The sequence below is a fragment of the Neophocaena asiaeorientalis genome, unplaced genomic scaffold (genome assembly GCF_003031525.2).
Source record: "Neophocaena asiaeorientalis asiaeorientalis breed wild unplaced genomic scaffold, Neophocaena_asiaeorientalis_V1.1 scaffold59, whole genome shotgun sequence".
Lineage (NCBI taxonomy): Eukaryota > Metazoa > Chordata > Mammalia > Artiodactyla > Phocoenidae > Neophocaena > Neophocaena asiaeorientalis.
The window spans coordinates 4297172-4321724 of NW_020174268.1; the positions used below are offsets into that span (position 1 = coordinate 4297172).

Genomic DNA, 24553 nt, shown 5'->3' on the forward strand with positions numbered 1-24553 from the left:
AATACTCCTAAATTGTATACTGAAAATGGCAAATTTGTTATTTAACCATAATTTGTTTCATTTGTGACTTTTAAGTAATTTAGCTTCTAAATTGGTCAAGGGAGTTTTAAAACTAAAAAAGTAAAATTATTGGGACCAAAGTAAATATATCTGAGGTAATTATAAGCAAGTGAAACTAAAAGGACAATTAGACTACTGTAGGGATAGAATAAGATCAAATTATGTGCCAAACTACTGTCTTGAATACATTACTTTATTAGTCAAAACTAGTTGGGAAATTAGTTGGGAATTGGGAAAATGGCTAATAGACTATATCAACATGAGGGAATAATTTGTAGCCATTAAAATCATAATTATGAAGCCCATATGGAAAAATAAAAACACATTAATACAACATATGATGTATCAGAATATAGAATAGCATATAATATCTTTGCTAAAATACATTTTATGTGGGAGTCAAAGCAAAAACAGTTCTAGGAATAATTCTAATGCTGTTGCTTTAATTTTTTCAAAAAAGGAAAAATGAAACATATTGGTGGGCTCAGTACTTCTCTCTAGTAATTACCTATTGTGCAAAGTAATGCTGGTGTTTTGAACTAGATTCCCTTTATCCTGGAGGTGTATGAATTATATTCAATTTTAGTCTGAAGACATGTCTAAATTGGGCTACAATTAACGACAGCAGAGTTAAATCAGTGGTTTAAAGGTGTTATAAGTTAAACTCCAATTAAGTGTTGCTTGGGATCTCATGAAATATTCTCATTTAATGCCAAGACTTGAGGGTTCCTTTTATATAACTATAGGACTATAGAGTTAGGAAATTGGTAGTCCAAACTCATTTTACAGGTGAGGAAACATATACACAGCCTGTATTCTGAAGAAAGCCGGATAGTAGCCCAGGTTGCCTGGGTCTTAATACTCTGCTCATATCCAGTGCTGTACGTGCATGACAATGTGTTATAGCCAGAGGAGCTTGGTGCTGGAAGATTCATCTTCAAAATGTCAGCGTATTGCTGTTAATACTAGATTAACCAAACCCGTCATCCCTTCTCTCCTCCTTCAACTTGTAGGATATTTTACACTGTGAGAATTATTTCAGCTTATCAGTAATTAGGCTTTTCTGCATGCTAGAAGCTTAATGCAGAAAAAGCTTTCTCAAGAAATATAAATGCAACCTGATTCATATTTCATATCTTGTGAAAAATCTGTTAAAAGCCCATAAACTAAACAGGTCCATTTTTGACCTGAAAAACAAAAAAGGAAATCAATCGCAAAACCCTGTCTTTTATCACTTGAAGCTGGATTAAAAGAGAACCCCTTCTGGTCCATCAGTCCCCTCCTGGCCTAATTCAGGCTGCTGAGCCACTGACTGGGTTGCTAAATAATCAATTGTCTGCTCTGCATTCAACCATTATGGAAAAAGAAAAACAAGCAAATCATTCTGAAAATAGACTTTTTAGCATTATTCTCTCGATAGGGTCTGTGATTTATTGACTCAAACCAACTCTATTTCAAAATATCAATAATTAGAGTGTTAGCAGACTCTCCAGGTAGGCAAATGGATGGGAGTTGGAGGTAACACCACCTGTCTTGGTCAGGCCAGTGCCTTTCTCTTTATCTTGGCACCCAACTTGCTCTAAGCGTAGTTCTGAAGGTCGAATAGAATCCCTCTGTACCAGAACAAAAGCCTGTTCAGCGGCTTGCTGACAATCTTAGGTATGGAGACCTAACAGTAGAAAATATTATAGAGCCGGAAAGGATTATCAAAATGTGATTTAATTCTAGACAAATCCCACATAAGTCTTATGATTTCAAAAGACCTCCAGGGACATCACTTCAGTCGTATCTTTTATTTCTTCCTCTTCAGTTCTGGTAATGTTCATGAGGTGCAATGATAGCTTTAAAATATCATGGTGCTCTTTGGAATGTGAGAAGGTATCTTGTTACCTTGACCAGTTTGGAATGAAAACCGTTCTTAAATTTAGATTTTAAATCAAAGATAAAAGATGACAAAGAATCAAGGCCAATGCACTTGGTTGAGGAAATCAGGATTGGCTCACTTATGGTCAGTTTTGCCAGCATTTATCAAGTGCCTACTGTGCTAGTGATGAGTGAATCAAAGACAATAAGACGTGACCCCTCCCGGCACCTGAGAGGTTAAAAACCCAGTATGCTCTACTGCACGGGTTGACAGCTCTGTGCAACGCTGTCATTGGTTCGTTGCGAACTAGGGTACGTGCGATGTGCTTACCTGAAATTCTAGAAAGAGCATATGTGAGGCGATCCCTGAGAACGGACATTAAAAGGTCCATCCCAATTCTAAACTGATAGCTCAGACGGTGCTTCTTGGTGCACACCAATTCTTGGGCTTCCCTTTGGTTTCTCTTGAATCAGATTATCTGGGAGTGGGCCCTAAGAATATGCACTTCCCTGTGATTCTAACGCACTTGCATTGTTTCCTTAGAGAAAAGTCATCCTTCACAGCAATAGTTTCTCACCCAAGGGTGAAAGGGTCTTCAGTGATGGGTCATTGTTTTTGTGTCTTTCCCATTGTTTCAGAAACTGGTCTGAGAGTGGTTATGAGGGATGCTTAGAGGGCTAGTTCACTGTTTATCTTTGAGTCTTTCACTCAGTTTTCTCGAACACTTGTAAACGGTTTAGCCAAACGTGAAGAAAACAACACAGGCAGGTGAGCAAGTGCTGGCTAAGACCATTCACTGAGGAAAGGGTGGCTGGTGGAGACTTCGTTCTGAAAGCCATACCCGGTATCCCAGAGTTCTCCACTCCCCCGAGGACATTCCCTCGTAACACTGCTCCTGTAATGGCTTTCACTTTTATGATATACATAAACAGTTAAAAGTGAAACCCTCGTTAATGTAATGAAACTACTTCTTAATAAGGCTCTCTGATGCCGAGTTTAAAGCACTAAGTTACTGAAAAGATAGAACCATGAGTTAGCTTTGCTTGAAGTTAGAATGTGAAATTTTCACGGTATGTGTCTCGCATTCTTAGCTTCTATGACAAGCCTTGCCAAACCTGTTTCTATGGAAACGGACATTAAATCTGTGAAAATACTAGAGAAGCTACAATCGAGATATTCTTGTAAATTTTCATTTGCTGTCCTTTGCCAGGTGACGCCCCCAGATGCAAAATGGGCACAGGTGGACATTCTAAAGATGACTTGCTATCAGGGAAAAAATTACAAGGGCTTCTAGGAAACCCTGTTTCTCTTCTCCCTTTATTTTCCTATCCTCTTCTTCTTTTTTCTCTCCTTTCTTTGTTCATTCATTCCTTTTATTTAATCAATCAACAAGCATAATTGAGCGCCTATATGTGGTTAAATCTAGACATTTTTTCCATCTTACATGGGTCAGATAGATGTCTTTAGGAGACAAAACCAACCGGGATGCTGTCTTCAAGTATATCTGGGGAGCATGTCAGTTAAACACACTGATAGAGAAGGGCAGGGTTGTTGTCTCTGCATCCCAACCGTCCAAAGCATGATGGCTCAGTGCACATCCAAGAATGATGTTGCATGAATAGAACGGTTGGAGCCATAACAGAACGCTGACGCACTCTCGTATGGGAAGACGTTGGCGAGTTGGGGTAGCTGAGAAACATAAAAGGCATCTCTCCTTTCCCTTTAAGTAGAGAAACCACAGGTACATGGCTTGTGGTACATCATGGACATCTACCAGGGGTTCAGAAGCCAGGGCCTAAAGCAGAAATAGACACGATAACCAGTGTGCCGAGGACAAACAATAAATGGAGATCAGCTTTCTTCCAGACAGGCTTGAATATCTTTCATGGGATGAAACAAAAAGTTGAATAAGCAACAGCCCTTACCCAATAGGTGGGTTAATTGCTGTATTAGAGGAAAAACGAGAACCCCTGAGTAGACAGACTTTTGGTTTCTATATCAACTGGGTGGTTTCCAAAGTTCCTATATCAAATGGAAAAACTGGGTGGTTTCTTTGAATAAAACACACAGTGGGCATTAGCTTGGTCATGTTTTAACCATCGGAGTACAGCCTGTAAACAAGGTCACCTGTATAAACCATTACAATGGTTCATCTGGGAGTTAAAAAGGAATAGGAATATGAAAAAGAATCCATCCTATAGAATATAGAGAAATGGAAGTAATTTTGGAAATGTTTTAAAAATCTAAGATAATGGCAAGAATTGATAACTTATCATAAAGGTTCTCATGGGCATATTCTAATAGGAATTAAGCAAAAGTTTCTATCCACCTCTACACCCCACCATAGCCAACAGTCCTAACTCCTGAAATCAAGCTTTAACTTAAAAAAATAAGAAATACGAGGCTAGATTAGAAACTAAACTTAGGAAGACATTTTAAAGTACCAGCATACTTCATACTTCCGGACTCTGTGGCCAAAACTAAAGGCTGTTACCCCCCACTAAGCAAGAGAGCAGAATACAGGGCAAGACCAGAAGGTGCCACCTTCTAGAATTAAAATCAAGAAGGATCACAATAAAATGGATGAAACTCTTCATCTGCAGAATTCTTCCTAGAAGCAACTCTGTAGAAGAAAGTTTTGAAAATGTTTCTGATAAAAACATAACTTCCTGTTTATCTGAGACTCCAAGGTGCCTCTCTTAGCCAGCACCTGTAACATGACTAATGCAAGCAGTCTTAGAACCATAACGTTTATATATAATGGACTATTTTGATGACTGAGATGAAATATCGAAAGAGTCCGAGAGCTAAGAAATCTTCAGCATTCTTTCAGTGCCGTCCAGGGGAAAGATGTTCTGATACTTGATGACCGGTCTTGCTTATTTAAAGACAAATATCCCTAGAGTGGAAAAGGGCATCCAACTCATTAGTTAGAGTTAGATGAATTTAGACATCCTTTAAAGGATATTTTGATATCTCAATCCTTTGTTTATCAAGCTATATCATGTCTTTTGCCTGCATTATTCTCTTTCTGGAGAGTTCTGTCTCATTCTCCATTTCCCCAACTTTTTCCCCTTTTTCAAAGCTCAACTCAAATGTCTGTTTTCATACAACCTTCTCTCATCCCCAATTCTGCTGAGTTCTTTTCATTTTTATTATAATGGCAAATTCTGGTTTCTGTTATAGATCTTCCTCCATTAGACTGTAAAGCCCTTTGCTGTGTACTTATATTTTGATTCACATTTTAAACAAGCTTAAATGTATGCGTCAAACCCTTTGCTACATGCTTGTATATTCAGTTCTCACTGTGTCCCTCACGTGCTTGTACTGCCTCTGGCCCATTACGGATCCTCCCTTACTTCACGTTGCTATTTTGTACGGCCATCTGAAAGGATTGCCCTGCCAGGAAGGAGACTCCCGGGCCGGTGAATGGGTCCAGGAAAATGGGTATATATTACCTATATTAAATAAGTCAGCTTATTGGAATTTGACTCTTGTAAGTCAACTTCCCAGAGTGTGATTATTCCTGGGCAAAGCAGGGGAAAAATCTGAACTTGCAAAGTTGATGTCTGGACTGTAGAATGTGGACACCCCACTGATGTCCAGCTGCAACAGTGAGATTCTGCCTGGGAGACCCATGAGGCCTCTAAGAGACACATTACCTGCCTTCTCATAATGAGTTAGAAAAAAAAAAAAACAGCCAATGGAAAACTACCCTGAGATGCTATGTAGATTCTGACTTGAGAGAACTGGGCTTAGGAGTGGGACGATTGTCCTACGCTTTCCAAATAGGTCTTAAAATCTCAAACTCAAACTCACCATCTGGTGGGGAAAAAATTCCACATCTTTCTTACAGACCCTACTAATTAGGCATTTAGAATAACCACAACATGATTGGTATTAAGTAGAAAAATAAAAGTAGCTAGCTTATGGGGAAAGCAATCTAAAAATAGGTTTTTGAAACCAAGCGCACAAGGAAATAAGTTTCTTAAAGATGCTTTCAGCCTCTGACTCTAGAAATTAATTTTTGGATAGGCATTATCTATTATATAACTTGGGCTTAAGAGGAAGTATATATTTTTTTGTTTTCTCTGGGAACTCATCTGGTGAGGGAATAAACAGATGATTATAATATGTGAAAAGGTAATACATGTAGAGGTTGTGGAAGACTCCAAGCGGGGCAAGTACCTAATCCTTGGAGAAAAGGGAGAAATCAAGAAGGCTTCCTGAGCCTGGCAGCTTCCACTCCTTGGAACACAGTCACCATGCTGTGAGGGGCCCAAGGCTCCTTGGAGGAGAGGAGAACCGAGACACTCAGTGTCTGGCCCCAGCTCAGCTCCCAGCCGACAGCTGGCATCAACCACCAGCCATGTGAGTTCTCCATGGCAGATGTCCAGTTCAGATTGTCCACTAGAGGCCCAGCCAACAGCACATGGAGCAGAAAAGCACCCAGTGGAGGCCAAGTCAACCCACAGAGCTGGAAAGATAATAAAATGTTGGTTGTTTCCAAATAAAAAAAAAAAAAACCAAGAAGGCTTCCTGGAGGAGGTGGTGCCGAAAGAATAGTAGAAATTAGCCAAGCAAGGAGATGAGAAGGCATTTGAGGCAGAAGATGCAAAAATTAAGGTGAAATGACGTGGGAATTAGGGGCAGTGTATTGTAACTGGAGAAGAAAATGTGAGGCAAAGTATGGTGGGAGATGAAATGGAAGAGTGGACAGGGAACATACTTACAGGGCCTTGTGTCTCTCACTGAAGAATCTATAATCCGTTGGCAGCAAAGGCATTCAAGGGTTTCCAACAAGAGAGTGATTTAGTTAAACCTTTATTTCATATGGTGACTTTGGTGACAAGGTGGAGACTGATGGCAAAAACAAAACAAAAAACCGGAAAACCCCAAACCCTGTGGACAGGGAAACGTGTGCAGTGTCACAGGACAGATGATGGGGCTGAATGAAAGGAGAGAAGGCTGATGTATGCAACAACTAGCAAGTGACACCCAAAAAACCAAAGGACTAGTCAATTGCTTAGATGTGGAGGTAAGGAAGGGGAGGAATTTTGGGTATCGAGTGACTGAGCAGATATTCATGCCATGTTCTAAGATAGGGATTTCAGGAGGAGGAATGGCAGACAATGAGCACAGCTTTTGATCTGGTAAGACTGGGGTTCCCGTGGGCCTTCTGGCTAGAAGCACATAGTTGGATGCAGGAGTCTGAAGCCCTGGGGAGCACTGAGGGCTGGAATACAGATTTGTTAGTTCGTCAGTGTTCTGCTAACAGCTGAATCCATGGAAATGGAAAGGACCCAGCAAAAGCAAGGAGGAGAAAAAATGAGAAGGTAGAGAACAGATCTCTAGGGAACTACCATATAAGGAATAAGACAAAAAGGAGCTTACAAAAGCAACTGATCAGAGAGGGAGGAGAAGGTGATAAGGAAGGAGACAGTTTCGAAGAGGAGATGTCAATACACACAAATAAATGCATAAAAGAATAGTAGATAAAGTATGATATGTATAAATAAAATTTGGATCAAGATAGTATCCAAGCAGTGTCCATGTGTCTCTACTCCCTCCTAAAATTCCATTTAATGATTAGAAAATATAAAGTACATTGATCAGAATAAATTATAACCCATGAAAATGTCATCTCGTTAGTATTTCACAAATGATGGAGGAATCTCTGGAAGACAGCAGATGGGACCTGGTTTAGAAGTAGAAGTTGAAGAAAGGGCCAAAACGAAAGAAAAAACTGCAGCAGAGGTCAGCAGGGTCTGGAGGGCATAGCTTGATATGCAAGCCCAGAGTCGAAGGACATACCAGTAGAAGGGGGACTGAGGGGGCTTGGCTTGGCAGCACTCCCTCCTCTCGTGCTATGCTCCACATTGAACGGTCACAGAGAAGTTCAAGGTTAGCATAGTACCTGTGGGTGCTGGTCTGGAGACACAGGGAGAGATGAAGGGCAAGTTCACTTGTATTCCCTATAGTGAGAGCCGTTTGACTTTCTCCCTTTGAGGATGTATTCATGTATTACCTGAGTACATTATTAAAATAGAAACAATCTTTTGGATTTAATTGGGAATCAGGAAGGTTTTGGTGACCTTGAAGAACAGTAAAAAGGAGGGAGGTCAAAGCTGGATGGTGCTTGGAGGTACAAACGAGAGGTGACAAAATAGAGCAAATGAGTAGAATCTTCAGAGGGAATTAAAATAAATCAGGGAGGGAGATGGAGAGAAGTCAGGAAAGATTCTTCTGGGAGGGATAGGAGGTAGAGACGAAGCACGGAAGAACCTGCGTCTTCTTGGGATACCCATTTGGAAATTGAGAACTGAAAAGTGGAGTTGGCACGTGGGAGTAGAAACAGAAAACGAATTGTGCCTGACGGCCCCTTAGGACAAAAGGGAGTAAGATTGTCTGCTTAGAGAATGGCACCTCTGGTTGCTAAGAAGACTTGAATAGGAAAAAGACTTGAAAAAAATCCCCTAAGGATAAAGCAAAAGGATTGAAAGCAATGAGAGTCGAGGCAAGGTTGGAAACCACAGATAGGTGGTGTCCGATTCACAGCATGTGACTTTTTCTCCAGGAGCACTTGGTTACAGAACACAGCAACAGTAGAGTCTGGTTGTGCAGGGTTGGCGTTTTGTTAGGCCACTGAAAGAACAGGTACCAGGGCACAAAGGGTGCGGGTGATAACAAATGGATCAGGTGATCTGCTATCGCTCCTGACTTAGTGAAGGTTCCTACCTGCGGGCCCAAAAGGGATGGATAGATTTGGAGCAAGTATATGCCTCCATAGCCTGTGAGTTCCTGACACGGTCCAAAGGCAGGAGGGGGCGATATGTGGATGGTAGTCCTCTGCTTTAAGTGGCCAGAAGCAACAGGAGTCCCTGTCCTTTGCTTCCTCCTCTAACTTCTTCTCCTTGGAAGAATGATGAGTTAAAAGCCAAGAAACTCAGTCTATGACGAAGGTCAAATTAACAAAGGATAAAGCGATTCTTTTTCATTGGGTCATTTCTTAATTGTGCACACCAGTTTCCCGTGGCCGTGGAGAGTGTATGCTACTAAGTGCTGTTTTATTCAGCACGGAGTCCCATGGCTATGGCTAGAGTCTGCCATGTAGAGAGAAGTCAGCTGTCGCTCTGGAAGGCTCTGAGCTGCCCAGGCCAGTAAGTCTCCTCTTACCCGTGGGACGGTGTCCTGAAGGACAACCAAGGACACATCCTCCAAGAGCACAGTCTTTTTTGTGATGTCATGTGCTGAAGTATGAGAAGAGGTGGTCTGGTGGGGGAGATGTCCCTAAATTCCCTGCACCCGTGTACAGAAAGGGACAGGACCGCTGCACTCAGGGGTCAAGAGAAGGAGATGGGCTGAGTGGTGGCCCTGCAGAGGCTTTGTTTCAGCGCAGTGACAGTGACAGCTGGCTCCTTGGCAGCTCTCTGGTGCTGAAGCACCCTAGGGAAGGCCAGCAGCCTCCTCTCGCCACGGCTGTGAGCATCCCTGCTCCTGGACACCAACCTGCTCACCTGCAGGCTGCTGCAGTGCCCAGAGCTCCTTCCCAGACCTCTGATGCGCTAATGCGTTGTGGTAGGGACAAAAAAGATGGGGAAAAAGGGGAGGCGATTTTACTTCACCCAGGAGAGAAATTAGAAGATAGAGAAGCTGAGGGAAAGGCGACTTAGACTAATTCTTCACGTTTCCTTTTGTATCTCGGTAGATGCTCACCTACAATGTGATCTCTAAGCAGGGGGAGAGAGAACAGGTAACCCAAGTCCTTTCCTGTCCTGGTTGCATGATGAGTATCTGAAACCCAGTTCCTAGGCAGTAAGGGACTCGGGCCTGAACCTGTAAGGTCCTAGAGGAGAGACTCCAAAGTGGGCTCCTCAGATATATTTGTTTCTGACAGTGGAGTTAGGGATGTCCCCCACTCTAAAGGGCAACAGAACACCATCTGGTTTTGAGCCCATTTTATTCAGCTAATTTATTTTGTGTTTTTCCAAGCCATTTTTCCCCCAGAAGATATGGTATGATAGGAATACTCAACATACATATTTCACTATTATTCCTTTTGGACCTAAACATGCATTCAAAAATTTTTAAACCTAATTGCTAAAATTTTAGGTTTTATTTGTTTATATACTTTCACTTTATTCCATATAGAATTTGAGGCTGCTTACAAACCACAAAAAATAAGACCAAAAATAGTACACAGGTATGCCAGGAAAAAGGTCTAGAAAGTTGACTTAAAAAGTTACACACAGCTCTAATAAAATTTTCTTTTCTGGGACTAGATAGAAGCTCATTCCTAAAAGACTCAAAGAAGCAAATGAAAATGGTCAGGAAAAGTCTGAAAGAAAGCAATGAAGGAATACTAGATTTAAGAGATAATAAAAGCCATATTACATATCCTCAATTAAAAATATACTGCAAGTGAATGAGCAGACTGATGAATAGACTATAAAGTCTAGAAATAAACCCAAATCCATACATGAGAACTGAGTGTACTGAAGGTGACATATCAAATCAGTGGGGGAAATAAGTGATGTAATGAGTAGCTGTGTAGAAATAAGATTGAACCACAGGTTAAATCCTGAATGGGTCAAAGACTTAAATGTATAAAACAAAACCATAAAAATAATGGAAGAATTCCTCTTATAACTTTGCAGTGGGAAAGGCAATTTTAGTCACGATTTAAAACTCAGAAGCTGTAAAGGAGAAAAGAACATTTATAGATAAAATTACATAAAAGTCCATGTGGGGGAAAAGAAAACCACTATAAACAATGGCAAGTGACAACACACTGGGAATACACAAATCGTGAAAATACAGACAAAAAGTTAATTCTTCTATTTTACGTTAGGAAAAGTCCAAGAACCTCACAGAAAGGAGTTCAAATGATGTTGTCAGCTCTTAACATTTGAGACAAATGCTGTATTTAATCATTAAAGCAACCTCACCAATATATGTACTGTTATTATCATTTATTCATCAGGAACTGAAGGTGCAGAGAGGTTAAGTAACTTGCCCAAGGTTACACAGCTTATGGGGACAGAGCCAGATATTTGGCTCCAGGCTCTTGCTTATAACCACCAAATTCTACAGCAAAAACTAAGCAGCCAACCATAGAAAACATAATATACATTTGCTCACAAACATGAAAAGATCCTCAGAATACTATATGATCAGATAAATACAATTTAAAGCTATAGTGACATATATCATTTTCACTCTCCCTCAAACCTGCCTTATTCAGCCGCACTGTCTAGGAAGGTAGGTTTTTTGACCTGCGTGAAGGCATGAGGTTGGACCCAGTGTTCTAAGCGTTTAGTTTAGGGTTCTATGTGTGGTGTCCCAGTTTGTGAAGACAAAGGACAAAATAAATGGACACAGCTTGTCTCTTCTATTATAAAAGTAGTAGTACATAAAACAGAAAGTCATGCTTAGCCTTGAGGAAGAAAATCTAATTTACACTCACGATACTTCAAAATTACTCTTTGAGCTGCAAATATATTTCTGCAATGAAATGAGCACAAGAAAAAAATTAAATTGGTGTCTTTGCTTGCTTGTCAGGATATGACAATGTGAAAATAGTCATTTTCTATCTAATATGTACTTTAACCTGCTAAGGATGGTCAAGGAATAAGTAGCATCTACTTTCTCTTCTCACGTGGCATTAGCAAGGCAATCATCACGAGGAAAATGTTTGCTCATTTTATATGTTGTAGTTGAAGTCATGGTTTCCCCTGATCAAGGGAACTGGGTTTATGAAGGCAAAATGAAATCCAGAGAACCTCAGGATCATTCTTAATCTAATGCTTCAATCTTTACTCTTATCACTTCTTTACTCAGAGAAGCTCACAAGTAGAAAACTCAATTGATTTGTAATTATGTTAATTTTCCTCAGAGTTAGATAGAAGCCTTGGCGAAAATAAGACGACCAAGCCGGTTGCAGTAAGGAGGGGAAAGAAGAGGCTAATTTCAGAAATACTCAGTGCAAGAAAACTTGAGTAATCTATGATGTGGTCACCAAGGTTGCTGTCTGTTAGATCCTCGCAAACTTTGAGGGTCAGCCACCTCCTCCATAGAGCCCTCCCTCCCATCATGCAGGTGTAACTGTTTCATTCTTGATCATCTAAAGCACTTTTATCATCATCATACTTGTGGCAAAACTATACAGAAATATATAAGGGAAAATATAACAATCCTATCATTTTAATTTTACCTTTTTTATGTTGTATACATTTCTTTTAAAATTTTTATTGGAGTGTAGTTGATTTACAATGTTGTGTTAGTTTCAGGTGTATGGTAGGTTCTTATTAGTTATCTATTTTATATGTAGTAGTGTGTATATGTCAATCCCAATTTATCCCTCCCCATCCCTTACCCCCTGGTAACCATAAATTTTTTTTCTACATTTGTAACACTGTTTCTGTTTTGTAGATAAGTTCACTGGTACCCTTTTTTAGATTCCACATGTAAGCGATATCATATGGTATTTGTCTTTCTCTGACTTACTTCACTCAGTATGACAATCTCTAGGTCCATCCATGTTGCTGTAAATGGCATTATTTCGTTCTTATGGCTAATTTTACCTTCTTGACAAGTGTGAAATCTTTCAGTAGTTTCTCAGTGCTAATATGTAAATGTATCCATATATCATTACTATTATCTTACCCGAAGGGGCCCAGACCGTGCATACCACACTGAAACTTATTTTATTTTTTTGCACTTAACATTCCTCCGGTGGAATATCAAATAACCCCAACTCGATATTTTTAAGAGCTGCAAAATATTCCATAATTTAGGCAAAAATAATACATTCAGCCATGACCTAGCCTTTCCACTTTTCTGCTATTTCCCCAAATTCCCATAGATTCTTAAGTGTACTTTTGTGTTTCTGTAGAACAGATTCTCTCAAGTGGGGTTGGTAGGTCAAATTTTAATATTGAATAACTTGCTAGATTGTCCAAGAACAAACAATTCAAATTCACACAAACAGAATCTGAGTACATAGGGCACCATATCCAAAACTGCAGTGGGTGTTTTCACTCATTTTAATGTTGCGAATCAGATGGGTGATAGTACTGCATTGTTGTCTTAAATTACATTTCCATGACTGTAAAAAGGCTGAGCGTTTCTCATGAACTTTGTCCATTTTAACTTTCTGTGAATTGCCTGTTCATATAGTTTGCTTATTTCCCTGTTGGGTTGCTTGTCTTTTCATTTTTTATCAAAATGTGGGTGCTCTTTGTATGTTAAGGGTAGCAACCCTTGGTCTGTTATTCACAGACATTGAAATTTTTCTTTCGACTTTGTTTATATTGATTTTAGCCACATAAAATGTACTATTTCTAGTGTAGTCAGCTATGTCTATATCGATCTCTATGGTTTCTGCATTTTTTGACTTAAAAAAGATCTATTGTGCCCCTAGGTTACTTTAAAATTATAGAAAAACCTATGAATTGGGACTCGGGGTGAATGAGGAAATAAAATGATTTAGTGGGGTTATTTATTTTGTATATAATAATAGAAATATCAGTGTAATGATTATTTGGGGTGGGACAATAATCACGAAGGAGTGGAAAAGCCAAGTAGAAATTCAAACTAACGGGATGGGGCGAGGGAAATGAAGAAAACATTGTAAGTCAGCAAACATGAAATGGGGAAGAAAATGAACTCTTACAAAGAAAGATACATGATGAATGTAAAATGGGAGGAATAAAACCAATTATGTCAATGGTCACAGTAAATGGAGACAGGCTGACTTTCAATATCAAAAGGCAGAGACTGTCAGATTTTATTTTAAAAAATCCATCCGTAAGTTACTTGTGAAAATATGTTTATTAAACAAAAGAACAAAGATATTAAAAATGAAGAGGTGAGAAAAGATAGCCTGGAAAGATTCAAACAAGGAGGAGGAGGTATGGAATATTAGTGTCAAATAAAGCAAAATTCAAGGCCCCAAACTGTGTCTCAGCGGGGATTGGGAGATCAAAAACTGGTGTTAGGGCTGTCTAAGCAGTCAGGATTTCAGGGGTTAGGATTCTGGAGTGAAAGGAAGAGGAAAAAAGTAAGGTAATAGTATGAGCCTCCTTTCCCTTTAAGGTGCTTACCAACTTGTTAGAAGAACAGATGGAGAGGTTGAGTAGAGACATATACACACTACTCTAGAGAAGGGGAAATCTACTCAATTCTCTGTAATGACCTATATGGGTAAAGAATCTAAAAAAGAGTGGATATGGATAACTGACTTTTTAATTAATTAATTTATTTTTGCCTGTGTTGTGTCTTTGCTGTGTGCGGGCTTTCTCTAGTTGTGGCGAGCGGGGGCTACTCTTCGTTACGGTGCGCGGGCTTCTCATTGTGGTGGCTTCTCTTGTTGTGGAGCACGGGCTCTAGGTGTGTGGGCTTCAGTAATTGTGGCACACGGGCTCAGTAGTTGTGGCTTGCGGGCTCTAGAGCGCAGGCTCAGTAGGTGTGGTGCATGGGCTTATTTGCTCCGCGGCATGTGGAATCTTCCCGGACTAGGGCTCGAACCGGTGTCCCCTGCATTGGCAGGCGGATTCTTAACCACTGTGCCACCAGGGAAGCCCCTGCTTCACTTTGCTGTATAGCAGAAACTAACATGACATTGTAAATCAACTGTACTCCCAATTAAAAAATTTTCAAAAAGAGTTAGCAGCAGCCTTATAGGGCTTGAGGAGACAGAAACTCGAGTTGAGGGCTCTTCAAAATGGAGAACACCATGGTCCTCCATCTGAGCTCATGGAGGAATATATCCCAGGTATAAGGGCAAACTGAAAACAGACCAGTAGTTAGAAAAACTCAGCCTAAACCTAGCTTAATCCCTGATTGGATTTAGGGGACCTATTCTAACTGCCTGCTAAAGTTAAAGGACCCCTGTCTGAAGAATGAGAACATCAGTGGAGTATCCACATTTTTCTCCCCCATTGTCAGTGTTTAATAAAATTACCAGGCTTACCAGCTGACAGAACCAAGCAGAAAAAGACCCCAGAAAATAGAAATTCCCAGGTTACTCAGATACCCAGATACCTGTGATGAGTATTTAAGAAAATAGATGAAAACATGGAGAGTTATTCCAGAGAACCAGAATCTATAAAAAGAATCAAGTGGCAATTCTAAAACTAAACATGCAGTACCAAATTAAAAATAAAGTATATAGGTTTAAATAGCAAATTAGAAATAGCTGGTGAGAGGATTAATAACCCAGGAGAAGAAAAATCAGTAAAATTATCCAGACTCAAGAATTGAAAAAAGGTGAAAAATGTAGAAAAGCATTTAAGAGTCATAAACATGGGTAAAAGTTCTACCATACAAGAAATTGGAGTCTAAGAAGTGGGTGGGGGAAGGGAGAATGGGGCAGAAGCAGTATTTGAAAAGATAACGGTCAAGAGTTTTCCCCAACTGACAAAAGGCATTGAGCTACAAACTTAAGAATCAGTACAAACACCATGTAGGTTAAGACCAGAATGAACCCACATCTAGGCACATCATAGTAAAATTACTAAAATACAAAGAAAAAATCCCAAAGCAGCAGAGGGTGGTAAGAGATGGCAGTTTCTCGGGCAGCGGTCCCCAAACTTTTTGGCACCAGGGACCAGTTTCGTGGAAGACAATTTTTCCACGGACAGGGGGAAGGGGCGGGGGGATGGTTCAGGCTGTAATGAGAGCGATAGGGAGAGGCAGTTGAAGCTTCACTCTCTCACCGCCCGCTGCTCACCTCCTGCTGTGTGGCTCGGTTCCTCACAGGCTGCAGACTGGTACTGGTCTATGGCCTGGGTGTTGGGGACCCCCCCTGTTCTAAGGAACAACAGTAAGTCTGACAGCAGAGTTCTCGCAAAGGAGCAATATAAGCTAGAACTTTATGAATGTTACCCATAAATTGCTGAAAAAAGATAACTGCCAAATTTGAATTCTATACTGAACAAAAATATGCTTAAAATGAAGGCAAAATAAAAATGTTATAAAAGTTTGTTATAAAAATAACAAAATTGAGTTAAATATTCTAAGGTTTTTGCATCATTTAAGAAGAGATAAGGGGCTTCCCTGGTGGCACAGTGGTTAAGAATCCCCCTGCAAATTCAGGGGACACAGGTGCGAGCCCTGGTCCGGGAAGATCCCACATGCTGCGGAGCAACTAAGCCCGTGTGCCACAACTACTGAGCCTGTGCTCTAGAGCCCGCGTGCCACAACCACTGAAGCCCGTACACCTAGAGCCCATGGTCCGCAACAAGAGAAGCCACTGCAATGAGAAGCCCGCACACCTCAATGAAGAGTAACCCCCCCTCGCTGCAACTAAGGAAAGCCTGAGTGTAGCAATGAGGACCCAACACAGCCATAAACAAACAAACAAACGTGATACAAGTAATTTGTATTAGCCTCCTTTAGGTCAAAAATGTATGCTGTAATCACTAAAAGGATTTAAAAGAATGGGATAACTTAAGCTTATAAAGGGGAATAATGAATTAACACTTGATTAGTCTAAAAGAAGGCAAGAATGGAGAGAATCTGGAATATAGAATAAATGGGAAATAAAAAGAAAATTGTAAGAGGGTAAATTTAAGCCCAATATATCTGGGTTACATTAAATGTAAATGAACTAAATATTCCAATTAAAATTTTGGGGACTTCCCTGGTGGTGCAGTGGTTAAGAATCTGCCTGCCAATGCAGGGGACACGGGTTTGAGCCCTGGTCCAGGAAGATGCCTCATGCCATGGAGCAACTAAGCCCATGCACCACAACTACTGAGCCTGGGCTCTAGAGCCTGTGAGCCACAACTACTGAAGCTCTCATGCCTAGAGTCCATGTTCCGCACAAGAGAAGCCACTGTAATGAGAAGCCCGCGCACCACGATGAAGAGCAGCTCCTGCTCGCCACAACTAGAAAAAGCCCGCACGCAGCAACGAAGACCCAACAGCCAAAAATAAATTTATTAAAAAGGCAATCTTCAAAAAAAAAGTTTAAACAAAAAAAGACAGATTGACTAGATAAAAACAAAACAGCTTTATATGCTTCTTACAATGTACTTAATATTAAGTCAGAAAGGAGTTTGACAGTATATAGGATGGAATAGGATATATCCAGAAAATGACAACGTAAAAAACCTGGCATAGCTATACTAATATCAGATGAAGCAGAGTTTAAAACAAATAGCATTACACTTAATAATGATAAACGAATCAACACAAAAGATAACTTAAACTTTGTTTTGGGTCATTAGCTGCATACAATGTAGAAAATGTAAATGAAAAATTTTGAAGAGGTTTGTGATATAATTAAAGACACCATTTGAAAAGGCACCAGGACGAGAAAGATTTGAACTAAATTCTATATAACCTTTAAAGTACATTTCTACTAAATATTTCAAGACCTTAGGGGAAAATCAGAACCCTCCCAAATTTAATAAGGCTACAGAAAGAAACCTTATAAGAATAATAAACCAACTAACAAAGTCATAGAAATCCAATTTCATTCATGAATACATTCCGGGCATGAAAGGGCAGTTTAATATTAAAATCTACAAAGAAAATGAGATACATCAGGAAATTGAAGGGGAAAAACTGATACCAGTAGATACTGAAAAGGCTCTAATAATTGGTAGAAGAAAACATGTTAAACCATATACAAAAATGCTAGCCTAAGGATTTAGATGTACAACAACATAAAAACAACAATGGAAATAGAAACACTAGAAAAACGATTCGGGAGGCTATCTATGCTAAGCCCCTTCACTAGAACAGACATCATTATCTTACCTTTACCAACTCCTCAGACACACATCGCACGGACTTGTGGTATAGAGCCTACGTAACTTCAGTGTTTCTTACGTTTTCTTATCTGCCTTCCCCGACCACATGGTCAGAGATCTCTGAATGCGTACCTTAGTATATTCAGTGCCAAGCACATAGTAGTTTTGCAGTAAAAGTTTGGCCGAATGGATCATGACCCCTGACCATCACCCCACAACTATTCATTCCAGCCTGCCTGCCTCCTGGGGTGATGGCTGGAAGGAGAGGAAGCAGACTGTCTTTACTGGGCAGCAGTAAGGGTGTAAGGCTGTCTTTACTGGGCAGCAGTAAGGGTGTAAGGCTTTCAAATAGGACTGACCCAGGGTGATTCCTGGTTATGAGCTGTGTCATCCTATGCAACTTATTTCTCTGCAGCTTGTTTTCCACAAGGTGCTTTGAACGTGACTGTGTCTCTGGTCGTTGCTCAGAAACAGCCCTTACTACTACCGCTCTTATTAAGCTTGACTAAGGCAGGGAGAGGGGTGGCATGTGGCTGAGGGTAAAAGATCGGGTGACTCTCCCAGCGTCTGTCTCACCAATGGGACAGTGTCCAGGGGTAAAGCTACGTAAATTTGACAATAGCCTGGCTCGCTTCATTCACGTTATTCTTGCCCCTCTAATTGCATTTCCCTCAGCAACCGTCTGTCTCATTCCTCAACCCTGGCTGCACCTCAGTCACCAGGCCCTGCCATGGACCAATGAAATCAGAACTCTCCCCAGGGCTTTTATGTGCAGCTGGGATTGAGAACAACTTAGTCCTTCATTCTCTTGATCCTAGTAGGTTGAGTCCAAGATTGCACAGGCCCAGAAACTCCAAGCGTATTTTGGGAGCGACATCTGTTTCCCAGGAAGGAACTTATTAAGTTCAGCAGTGCAAGCAGGGTTTGGAGTCCTCGATGTCAAGCCTGCCACCAAATCCGTTTCTCATGTTAGTAGATACTGGCACCCATGTGGCCGTAAGCAGGCACATCGTTCCCACTTGGCAAGTTTAAAACAAATCCCAGGGAATTTTTGGTTATGAACCAAGCCTGCTTAGGGGACAGGTGCAATTGACTTAGCTGCCTGGGAGCTGTTCCTTTAGCTTCCCCTACCTGGGCTTTCCTGTTAGGTGTGTGAGAGGAGATCAATACTGGCAACAGGTGAAGGTGTGTAATCAACCTGAGTGAAGTGGGTTGAAATCCTCTGGCATGTTTTATCATAAGAGGAGGGGGAAGGTTACAGAAGTGCTGGGTACTTCTGCCACCATCCTCTGTCCTCACTTTCGTTCTCCCTCTGAGTTATGGCACCTGGTACCTTCTCTATCCCCCAGAAACTGTATTCTCCAGTATGGGGCTCTGTATTCTTATACTGACCACAAGTCCAGTGATTATAAACATTGAGGTCTCTGGGAAACTCAAGATCTAGGAATTTAGAAACTTGAATTGAGTGAATTTGAAAGTGTGAGATGGGGAAAGTGTTTGGAAGTGCCCATGGCACAGTTATTCTCACGTTTGGCTTTACTGGTGTATATGTTTTTACCTGTGCAAAAAAATACAAATTTATGTCGTCAGCCAGTGACAGTAACAGATTTTTCTTTCCTAAAGCAAATCTAATAATTACTATAACATGTCTTGCAACAAGCAAAACAGTACATTCAGGATGTCAGGGTTCAGTGCAACAAAACAGGACAGGTCTACTTAGAAGGCATGAACTGTCATTGCAAATGAGATTCCAAAATACCATTCCTACTTACCTACTGATATAGTCCAAACAGCAATTATTTTCAGAAATGCCTTAGTTCTGGAGTTGAATCGGCTGTGATGGATGGGGTTCTGGATGGCAACATAGCGATCCAGGGAGATGGCACAGAGGTGCATGATGGAGGCCGTGGAGAAGAGCACATCCAGGTAAATCCAGACAGCACAGAGCTTGCTAGGCAGAGGCCACCGGTACCCTAAGATGCAGAAGGTTAGCATCAGTTAGCGACCTTGACCTTCTCTGGTGTGTGGAATTTACCCTGCTTGAACAGTTTCCATCCTGGGAAAAGGCACAGGTAACAGCAAAGGGCAACACAAGATATTAACATTTTCAATATTTCAAAAGAGCCTGATGGCAACTGTACTTAACTACAATAAGATTGCACTGGCTGAATACAAGGTTTGAAAACTTCTTGTGGCTGGAATCATGCCGGTGTGTTGTAAACTCAGGGTGTGTCTCCCTGGGGTTTCTCTCGTTCTGTCTCCTCTGCCTAACAAAATCTACCTCCTTTTTTTTTTTTTTTTTTTTTGTGGCGCATGGAGATTCCTAACCACTGCGCCACCAGGGAAGCCCCTCCTTTTTGGTTTTGATGACTTAGGTCAGGAGCTGTGAGGTACTATGGGTTCCTCTACTGAAGCACCTCTTGCAGTGCACTGTCATTATTTATTCACATATCTTTCACAGATTGTAGGTTCCCTGAGGTTAGGCCATCTCTCAGCCATTATTACAGCTGCTCGGTCTGGCACAGTGATGGCATCTAGTGGTCTCTCAGAAGTGCTACTGGTGTGAATGAAGAAATGATTAAAAAGCCAGATTGGGAATTTCTTTGTGAAAATGAAAAATTATTACCTAATAATACTTTGGGGGTTAAACTCAAACTTGGGGGGTGTGGGGTGAAAATGAAGACAGTGGTAAAGAAAAGCATGGTATTCTTGTCCTGAGAACTGTTTCAGGGCAGTGGTGCTCAAACTTTAACAAGCCTCCAAATCTCTGAGGTGGTTTCTTACAATGGGACTGCTGGACCCCATCTCCAGGGGTTCTGATTCTGAAAGTGTGCAGTGACGCAGGGGGATTTGCATTTCTAACAATTTCCCATCTGGTACTGACGCTGCCGGTCCAGGGACCACACTTGGGTAACTTCTGCCTAGGGCAGTGGTTCTCACCCAGGGTTGCACATTAGAATCAGCTGGACAGCTTTTCTGTAGGTCCTGATGCCCAGCAGGGTGGGTGGAGGGCGCCCTCCAACATTAAAGTGATTTAAAGCTACCCAGAGGATTCCCCTGTGAGACGCACTGCAGGAAGTCACCTGCTGCACTAGGAAGGCAGGGTATGCCTTACGGACACACAGTCTCCTGTTTGTGTTTTAGAGGGAGACCAAATGGTTATATAAACCTTAATTAGTTTTGATGGCAATATAAGCAATGGTGTTAAATCTGTGCACATGTGAGAAGGAAAATTATGAAGACCACCTTTCTTTCACGGCATTCTAGATCCACAGAGCTGAACGAACTCTCTAGTCACAAACATACTCTCTACCAAAATGCCACCACCGATGTTTAGAAAAGTAAAGGGTGCAGGCTACAGGTCGGACTTGGTGCCTTTCACGCCATGTGCAGAGAGCTTGAGCTAGAGGGAGAGAACTTTTCTTAGCAGTGCCTGGGGGGAAGCCATGCTTTGCCTGGTCGGAACTGATGTTGACCCTGGGAGGAGTTTTCTGTGCAAGGAGGCAGCCGCGGGCCGTAGTTTGGGTTTCCGTGGTGGGGATAAGGAAGGGGGCATTTCCTCACCCACCCAGCGGTGTCCGGAGGACCAGTTCAGGAACAGTTCAGATGCCTGCCCAGGCATCTCTGCGCAGGAACCAGCTGTGCTCAGTGATGGCCGCCAGGGGGCGCCGTTGCACCCCGAGCCGGAGGCTACGGGCAGATGTCGGCTTTCTAACCCGGCTGGCCGTTGCTCGTCCCCACGGGCTTCTCAGGGGTCCACCAAGCCCTCTGAGAGTCATCTCCCACTCATGGAGTTTGCCTTCAACGCAGCGGGGTTTTAGGAAGCGGGAACCTCTCCAGGATGTCTGGGAAATGACAGGAGAATTTAATCAAATCATCCTGGTGTGACACTGTGAGTGGTCAAGCGGAGGCTGGCCTTGCAAAGAGCACTATCGACCTTGTGTAAACCGGCGCCCCTGCGCTCCATTGCTCACCTCCTTCCTCCTCCATATTCCTTGGGGCTGGGTTGATTTTTTTTTTTTTTTCTTAACACTTAAGACTTGGCCAGAACATCGCTTCTAAAAGGCAGCGCTCATAACTTGTTTCTAGCCCTGGGTGACTGCCGGTGTTCCTGTATCAGCAGTCTGAAGATTCTCTGCCCCCTAATACAGCTAGAGAAATCTAGCTGTATTACTCATAATTTGTAAAGAATATCACATTCTGCTTCCCGCTGAAGCCATCCCAGTGTCTGCCTACTTGCTGAGAGGTCTGACTCTTTCAAACTCTATTGAGAAGAAAGCAAGATTAATCTCTTCCCATGTGTTTGCCACCCTCCTCCAAACCAGATGGGAGGAGTTTATGCCTATGCATTTTTAAAGAGTTGAGGTTCTAATTCAAAGGCACACTTCCAAATTAGCTTCTCTGGGCAGGGAACAATTTAAAACTGGTATAATTCATTGATTCTAATGGAGACTCCATATTTTAACAGTAAACCCACTGCACCACTAATATTCTCTCTGCAAATGTTCCAAGGTAATTGGGAAAGTTTTACCCCTTCATTAGAAGTGCTGAAAACAGTGTGACAAAGATAAAACTGTCCTGTCTTGAGAGCTGGAATATTTGGTTGAGAATATAAAGGAGCGAAAACCAAGTGGATTCAGAACGACAGATGTCATTGCTTCATGACTGTATTGGGACCTTTATAATTGTACATAAGATGTACATGTTTTTCAGCACAACACCTTATCTCCCTGCATAAAATATACATGTTTCAAAGCACAAAACTCTCCAGTGATCACACATAACAGGTTGTCTGATTTCTTAAAATGTGAGGTCTCATTTTAAAAGTAAAAGTTAAGCAGTATAACATGGTAGACCCTCCTGTATAAACAAAGCCCTGCTCTTAGTTTGTCCCGTGAGCCCTGACTCATCTGCTAATAACATGCACATGCTTTGTTACCAGTGTGGATACAGCTGGGAAACCAACGCCACTCACCATAAAGGATGGTTAATGTGGACACGGGCATGACAAGGAAACCCAGCAGCATATCAGCTATGGCAAGTGACATCAGGAAATAGTTGGTGGCATTCTGCAGCTTTTTCTCTAGGGACACTGCCATGATGACGAGTATGTTTCCAGCAATGGTTAGAATAATCACTACAGTTGTCAACAAAGCAGACCAGTTCTTTTCCTGGAGATGAAGTAAGGAGAAGCAGGGTGGTGACAGGCAGCCCTCACAGGAAAGGTTGGTTCGATTTTCTGAGTCCACTGTCCAGTTAAACGCATCCGAAGTGTTAGCTTCTCCGGAGTTAAAGTCGTTGTTGTAGAGCCTTGTGTCATCATTTAATTGCATTAAGGAGTTTGTAGTTGAGCTCAGAGAAGTGTTTTCTTCACAGAGAATATCCATGTCTAAGCTGGAACTCGTAGCATATCAAGTGCCGAAAAACCGAGTTACAGGCTCTGCTCACCATTCAGCTTTACGTCCCCATGCTCTGTCACAGGCTGGCGTACGTGCCGGGCTTCTTTGGTCGGCTTTTTTTCTCCCATTATTACAACAGTAGTTAAAGAACTGCGGTGGCTTCCTTATATTTCCTTCCTTCACAATTTCAGTAGAATCCTTTGTCTGATTTGATTTTTTTTCTCCAAGGCAAGGGCAAAAAAGCAGAATGAACTTTTAACATAGAGGTTGCTGAGTTTTTAGCAGTCAGGGAGAAAAAATGTGATCCTGGCCAAAAAAGAAAAGTTTTGTAACTACCGGGAATCTCTCTTAGCTCTGTCTCATTCGGTTGGTTATGCTGGTAATACTAGTTGAACCACAGCAGCATTAAAACAGCAAGCAATCCAAAACAGTGGGGCTGGAGGCACTCTACACTGACAGTCAATTAAAAATACAGACAGGGTTAATTCCATAGTAATTGGATGTACTTTGGGTTATAGGTCTCCGTCAGTCTTAGGCTGAATCGCCGCAGCTGCCGGCAGGAATGTCAGCTTGTGTCATGTGGCTTAGTTAATCAAAGAAAGAAAAAGTCCTCAGCAAAGATCAGCAGACAACTTTCCACTCTAGAGATTCTCACTGAAACGATTACATTTCGGCCAAGCAGCCTTTCAAGCCAGAAAGAAAATTATACAGCAATAAAATACAGCAGCCTGACTTACGCAGGTCGGTCTTCAGGGTCCACACGGTAGACACACTTGGCTGTTCCGTGACTCGCTGCATCCCTCATGGCGATTAAGCCGGCAGAAAGCCCCTTTTTCCCTGAGCGTCGTCCACCAGCGTCATAGTAATTCGATTTCTGTTTTGCTGACTTCAAAAACTGCCTGGGAGAGTCGAGCCAGTTCCAGCGCTGCAAGGTCCGCGGCGGCTCCCTCTGCCCCCGCCTGGCTGGGTCCCTCCCTCCCTGCCTCCCGCGGGGCTCGCCTGGGCCGGGCGCGCGGTGAGACATCGTCCCCAGCCCCTCTCAAAGTCGCACAGAAGACATCGCAGGGCACAAAGTAGGCAGAGGCGCCTGCACACGGGCACTCGTGGTTTCCCCGGGAATGGACTTGCTGCCGGGCCGCCTCGTTCACTCCGGCAGCCCTCCCTCTATCTGTGTGTCATAAACTGCAAGGTAGCAACAGCCAGGGAGGGCGGACCAGACGGGCTTTATTTATTTATTTAGTTTTCTTCCTTCTTTTTGCTACATATTAACAGTGGGAAGTTTTCCATTGTTTTTTAAAAAGAGAGAAACGGGAGAAATCGCCCTTTGTACAGATTCCTAAGGCAGGTAAGCCCCAGTGTGACGTTTTTTAGGGTGAAGGGTGAAGAGAGAACGTAAATAAAGCCAGAGAACGGTATATCTTACGAGCATCGGTGCTTACACGCAGAGCCCACCGAGCTTGTGCCTGAAG

The 24553-nt window shown here is 41.9% G+C and overlaps 1 protein-coding gene across 2 annotated transcripts in view; it reads right to left on the reverse strand.

The window, feature by feature from the left end:
• HTR2A (5-hydroxytryptamine receptor 2A) overlaps window positions 1–23885 on the reverse strand; it is a 58748-nt gene extending 34863 nt beyond the window's left edge. Inside the window, exons 1-3 of one of the 2 annotated variants that reach the window (XM_024755305.1) lie at window positions 23822–23885; window positions 22661–23390; window positions 19458–19658 (exon numbers count right to left, since the gene is read on the reverse strand). In XM_024755305.1, the coding sequence (XP_024611073.1) occupies window positions 19458–19658; window positions 22661–23072 (613 nt within the window). In that variant the 5' untranslated portion in view covers window positions 23073–23390; window positions 23822–23885. Of the gene's footprint in view, window positions 1–19457; window positions 19659–22660 lie in introns of both variants that reach the window. The other variant, XM_024755304.1, reaches the window with a different exon arrangement.
• Window positions 23886–24553: the final 668 nt, after the last annotated feature.